At 40.1% G+C, this 6,369-nt stretch overlaps 1 protein-coding gene across 1 annotated transcript; it reads right to left on the bottom strand.

Annotated features, from left to right (window-relative positions):
• Positions 1-1,633: 1,633 nt before the first annotated feature.
• On the bottom strand, positions 1,634-5,969 carry LOC107141558. The gene is made up of 2 exons (XM_048810553.1): positions 5,806-5,969; positions 1,634-2,280 (listed from the first exon to the last, which is right to left on the bottom strand). The coding sequence occupies exons 1-2, from the start codon at positions 5,927-5,929 to the stop codon at positions 2,003-2,005; spliced, it is 402 nt and encodes a 133-aa protein (XP_048666510.1). The 5' UTR covers positions 5,930-5,969; the 3' UTR covers positions 1,634-2,002.
• Positions 5,970-6,369: the final 400 nt, after the last annotated feature.

Here is a 6,369-nt window from a genome sequence, read left to right on the forward strand (position 1 = left end):
GGACCATGGAGACTATAGCAGTTGCACAGGTTTAATTGCTTTTCCATTCCAAATGCTTTCCTCTAGATGTGGCCCCGTCTTGTGGGCACACAGGCTGATCATTTACCCACTGTCTCTCAACTTCTTCCTTCTGGGTTCCGGGGCTAGGACTCTGCACACATCTCCCGGGCACTCTGCCATCTGGCCTTCTGTTCTATGAGAGGCACCAGGGGTGGATCAGGAAGGGAGAGCTCACTGCCCTCCTATACCCTGTGTCCTTCTATCGCTCCAGCACTGGAACTTTGTCTCAGGGTGGCTGTTTGCCCCAGGAGCAGCAAATACTTTTAGTCTCTAGTTGTTGTTGTTGTTGTTTTAATACTCGAATAAATTTCCACCCTGGTGCCTCTTTATAAGAATCTGTAACAGGGCTGGGATTGAGGCTCAGCGGTGGAGCACTTGCCTAGCATGTGTGGGGCCCTGGTTCAATGCTCAGCACCACATATAAATAAATAAAATAAAGGCATTGTGTCCATCTACACCTAAAAAATAAATATTAAAAAAAGAATCTGTAAGATGCGAGGATCACCCCTTGTCTGAAAGAAGAGGCCCACCTTTGCAGCCTCTGTCCTCTGAGCTCCTAGGTCATGGTGACTTCAAACTCCTCCTGTCAACTCTGAGGTGGTAGCTGCTCCCCGCATTTGTCTTCTTGGGCTACCTGGGGGTTCTCTTTTGCTCTGTTTGTCCTCCAACAGCTGATAAACCAATGTATAAAATCTTGGTCAAAATGCCTTGTGTGTGTGTCTGTGGGGGGGGGGGTTCTGACTGTGTAATAACTTGGTATCAGGAGTGATAATGGGAATAGACCCTCACATGTGAGGTTTGTATTACCTTCCAATGGACAAGTGATACATTGATAATTCATGGCATGCAATGGTATCATAATTAATTCAATCACTATTGTTGTTGCTTGAGACTGAGTTACTAACACAAGTTCTTGGGGTCCAAACAGAGTCCAGAACTGGATAGTTATGGTAGGAAAGATGACTCCCAAGCCCCTGGGATGTGATGGTGTTTGGAAACAATGGAGAGAGCTCACAGAATAAACCCAACAAAATCAAGGCTTTAATCTCTCAACAGAAGTCATAATCAAAAACTTTCATTTCAGGCTCCTTGAAAATCAGACTCCGCAATTAATTGTGCAGTTTGTAGATTTCAACTTCAGGTTAGTTCACAGACTTACACGTTTGATCATGTCAAAATTAAAGTATTGATTAGGAAGGACTGGGTCCTGACACTTGACAAATGTGTGGAATCAGATGGAACTGGTAATTTAGAATCTTTATTGTTTAGGAGCCCGTCTCTTATGTCTGAGTAGCTTTCCGTTGCCTGCAGACCCTAATGTAGTCTGCCCTGAGTTTGCTGCTAAATTCCTCTAGAGTCGGATTTCAACATGCCCCAGAGTGACAGTTACAAAGCCAGACCTACGAAGACATAATTTACACCCCCAAATAATTTCAAGACTTTTCTACTTTTAATAAGCATAACCTGAAGATATGTTCAGGTCTAGATTCTAATGTATGGTGTTTTTGTTTTTTTTCCCCCATAGTAAAAAGCATGGGTCTGGGATTCAAGATGTGGGAGCAGGGATGGTTCTTTTCTTCCTCATTCATTTTTATCACAGGTTGTTAAGGTGGGCCACATGAGGTTTTCAACACAGATACGCAGTTAAATGATTGGTCTTCTTTCTGCAGCCCCCTCATAATCTACTTACAGAGTTTGTCCACAGGAGTGGTGATACTTGTGCAAAGATGATTTGCATTAGACGGGACTGAATTTAACAACATTTAAGTCTTTTTGTCCTTGGAAACGTATTATCTTTCCTCAAGTCACCCAAAGTCATGCAGATGGTGGCACACTCGTGGCCCTCTTTGACATCTCAACCCTCTTCTTCCTTTTACAGACAAACTGTTTGAAAGACTAACCCTAGTTGTTTACTTCCTTCTCTACTCATCTTGGATAGTTACTACGAAATCATCAGCACCATGGGTGGGGTCTCCTTGGTGGGTCTGTGCAGTTGAGAATCTGTCTTGCTGGGAACGCAGCAATAGTTACCATGTTTACATGGCTTCTTCACCTGTTCACCAGATCTGCAGTTTTTCCTGCAGTGTCCTTTTATGACCCAGCAAGATTTTTGGCTCCTGTGGACTGAGAAGAGCAAACAGAGGCAGTGAATTAGCTCAAGCTGTTGGTGCTCATCGTCGTGATGTTGGGGTGACCATACTCCCAACAGCCCTGTGCTTGCTGGTTAAGGGAGATTATGTGAATGAAGGAAGGTCTGGCGCATCTCCAAACATCTCACCATCATTGTCGAAAGAAACTTGCTAGCTAACAGGGAACTTGGGTTATTGGGTGAGAAGTGATAATGATCACGTCAAATTAGTTGTTCAAAATAGGCTCATTCAATTTCATCTCAGCTGAGTTCTTTGCATTTGCTGAACCACAGACCCAGGGATTTCAATTTAAGTTGGGCCTACAATTTTCACTTAAAATATACTTAGAGCAATTGGTCTACGCAGGAGGAATCTTCTAGAGGAGATGGACAGGTAGATGGCATAACTTGTAATAGTTATGTTTGAATACTTCTCTCCAGACTCACCCAGTCTTATACACTAACTATATACAGCGTTTTGTGTATCAATTATAATTCTAAAAAAAAAAGTGTTTTTTTTTTTTTTGTTCTGTTTTTTAGCTACAGACTTCAGAAACACAGCTGTAGTGGATTATTTACTGGTTCTCATCCCTGAACAAGCATGAGAGCCTCTCCGGTGAGCTTGTTAAAATACAAATCACGGAGTTCCAGCCCCGGAGTTTCTAATTCAGTAGATGTGGAAATTAACTTTGCTAATTGGATCCCAGAGAGTGCTGATGTTGCTGGTTGGGACAATCAGTGCCTCATAAATAAAGCCTGGAATATCTTTAGATGATATCTACTCATTAATAAACTCTCAACCAATTAGTTGAAAGAATCTGAGGAGGAAACATCCCCATGAGTAGCTGGATATGTTTTGTTTCATTTTTGAGAAAGATTTGTGAAAGACGTTTGGGTAATTTTACAGAAAACCTATGAGTAAGTCATAAGATGGAGTCAGGGCAACCAACAAGTTTTACTTTTAAAGGCTTCATTACTTAAGTGTCCAGCAACCATCTATCTATCTCAATGTGGCTGTTGATTTTGATCTGAGTTTTTTGTTTGTTTGTTTGTTTTCTCTTAGATAGACAGGACTAGAAAATGTAGGCCAACTCTCCATCATGTCAGCTGAGAAACCAACTTCCTTAACAAGATTCCTAGAGCGCAAGAAATAAAATCAAGCCTCAGTAAATGGGATAGTACCAAACTAAAATGCTTCTTCACGGCAAAGAAAATAATTCAGGGGCTGGGGATGTAGCTCAGTTGGTAGAGTGCTTGCCTCGCATGCACAAGGCCCTGGGTTCAATCCCCAGCAACACACACTCACACACACACACACAAAAAAAAAAAAAAAAAGAAGAAGCAAACAATCCAGAGTGTGAAGAGAGAGCCTACAGAATGGGAGAAAATCTTTGCCACCTGCACCTCAGATGGAGCACTAATCTCCAGAATACATAAAGAACTCAAAAAACTTAACACAAAACCCCCCAAATAACCGAATCAATAAATGGGGCTGAAGAACTGGACACTTCACAGAAGAAATAATCGGTCAACAAATATATGAAAAAATGTTCAACATCTCTGACAATTAGAGAAACGCAAATCAAAACTGCACAGAATGAATTTTGTAAAGGCGTGTCCTTTAATTAAAGAAATGTGAAATAAATACACTGGGAAATGATACTCCAGATTTCTATTAGATAATATTTGCCTAAAATGGCACTTTACTATTTTAATATTTCCATAGTTTTTAAATATCAAATGTGTCTGTGTCTTTTAAGCAGCATATAATTTGAGCTTTCTTTAGCTCATTAAAGAGTGTGAGCTTTTATTGGTAAACTTAACTCGATTATATTTATTGTAATTAAAATTAAAATTAAAAATACTTATTTCTGTAATTTTGTCTTCTATTATAATTTTATTTACTTGTTTACTACTTTCAATTAGCTGAATAAGGTTTCCCTTGATTGGTTTAAAGTGTACTGATTTTATTTTTATTTTTATACCATAAGCAATTGTGCAAAGCCCTGGGCTATGACTGATTTCTGAAACTTTTCCATGATTACATCTCACCCCTTCACAAACTACTTGAGCAGTGGTCATATTGTTGGCTTTCTCTTCAGTGAGTCTTGATCATTCTCTTCTGACCATGTTGATTGTCTGAAACTTATGAGCAATTATGGAATCATTTATCCTTCTTTCTAGTCTAGTTTAGTGTTGTGTGTGTGTGTGTATGTTTGGTTGTTGTTTGGTTGTGTTTTTTGTTCTTTTTGTGGTGCTGGGTCCTTCCACACTACCCCTTGCCCTCTATTACTTCACCACTAAACTGCATCTCTAGCCCTCTAGCCTAGTTTTTAAAGTCAACTATAAAATTAGAAATAATTGATAATTCTTACCCATCACACCTTTTCCAGCAGCCTTCTGGATTTTTTTCTCTTTTGATCTGAGTTCTTTCTCCATGAATGTTTACAAAGTGGATCTTTGTGTGACAAACCTTAGAGATGTTATATGCTTGAGAATATTTTTGTTATGTCCCTATATTTAAAAAGCAGTGTGATGGATATAACATTCTAGCTTCAAAGTTCTTTTCCTTCACCATTCAAAGTATTTTTTTCCCTTTCACAATAATGTTATAGTTGAGAAGTTGACATAACCCAGATGCTTTTGAGTTTGTATAAACAAATGTTCATTTGAGTTTTCTAAAGCTCATTTGCTCTGGATAGCAAATGATTTCTTCCAGGTATGTATGACTCAAAGGACACTTAGAAAAGATGCTTATGAAAACCAAAATTACAAACTTACTCTTTTCCTAACAAGTTGACTTCTATGAACTTATTTAGAAATTTTTGCCCAAGTGTGCAAGTTGGAAAGGTCCCATTTTACCTTAAGTGGATATTAGATATATAAATTGTGATCTACCTATCTAATAGAATAGCAAATGGCTTCTAGAAGCAATGAGGCAGATTTCTATGTATTGACAAGGAAGATGTCAAGCACATAACTGCTGAATTAAAAACCTTTTGAACATAAAGTGTAATTACCTTTTATTTTTGGTTAAAACTATAGGTATATACATGTTTATATGGATTTATATATACATAAAGAAAAGGTTTTAGATTTCAGAAGTAGGGGAATAATACCTTGTTTAAAAAATCATAGCGGTCTTTAGGTCTTTATAAACAGTTTCAAAGCTCTGACAATTTGTTTATGAAATCTTATTATAAATCATTAACAAAATCACAGACTTTTTTGATTAGAGAGGAACAGAAAAGTCTGTACTTTCTTCCACATGACTGTCCCGAAGATACTTTCATCCCAGAATAGGAGAATGGGGGTTTTGTAGGAAGCAATAACAGAACTTAATGTCTAAGAAAGGCTCAGGGCTCACCATCTGGTAGAGATCGAAAACCTGCTGAGGTAGAGCAGCCTCTCATTTGGGTCACTGGGACACTGATTGATGCCAAGTACCAAGGGAAGCAGTCAGATACCAAAGGGATTTCTCAGAAAACACTGCCCTATTCCAAGGCTCCAGGTCTGTGGGCCAGATATACTCCCAACATAGGGACTCGGGTCTGTCCTGAGAGGAAAGCATTCTGCTATGATCATGCCGACTTCAGCCACCCCAGCAAACCCCGTCTAAGCAGATGGAAAGATATGAAGCTCCCCAACCTGCTCTCTTTTCTGGCTTCCTTGGTTCTGTTTACCTGGGAACATCTGGAACAGGACCAAAACCACAATAAGAGTCAGCAGCCAGCATTTCATGGTCTTGGAGAAGGATGCGGCAGATGCAGAAGTCCAGAACCTTCTGCAGTGGGGCTCTGGACTCAGGTTTTTATTTGTTCTAGGGGGTGGAGTCCAGAGGGTAGCCATGGGTAATGAGCAACGCAGAGAGGTATAAAGGAATGTGGGTCCTTTGGCCAGTAGCACTAACTGATGATTCACCGCTCAGCACGCTGTTCTGTGTGTACAGAGCACCTGCAACGTTAGGAAGGCTTCCTGCCCCCTCCCTGCCCCCATGGGTGTGTTCAGATCATTCTGCTCAAGACCCCTTCCTCTCTGTCCTAACACTTCTCACGCTGCTTTGGGACCAACTGAAGACTCCTGGTGGGGTAGAGGGGCAGAAACAGTCTCTCGACTGTTTCAAGGGCTAGGAGGTTAAACTTATGGGGCTCAAGAAGAAATATTTCAATGAAGAGAATGAA

The sequence above is a fragment of the Marmota marmota genome, unplaced genomic scaffold (genome assembly GCF_001458135.2).
Source record: "Marmota marmota marmota unplaced genomic scaffold, marMar, whole genome shotgun sequence".
Lineage (NCBI taxonomy): Eukaryota > Metazoa > Chordata > Mammalia > Rodentia > Sciuridae > Marmota > Marmota marmota.

Coding starts and splice junctions, on each gene's coding strand:
- LOC107141558 (XM_048810553.1), bottom strand. CDS start 5,929: ATGAAATGCTGGCTGCTGACTCTTATTGTGGTTTTGGTCCTGTTCCAG. Junction 2,281..5,805: donor TCATATCTTTCCATCTGCTT/AGACGGGGTTTG, acceptor TCCCTTAACCAG/CAAGCACAGGGCTGTTGGGA.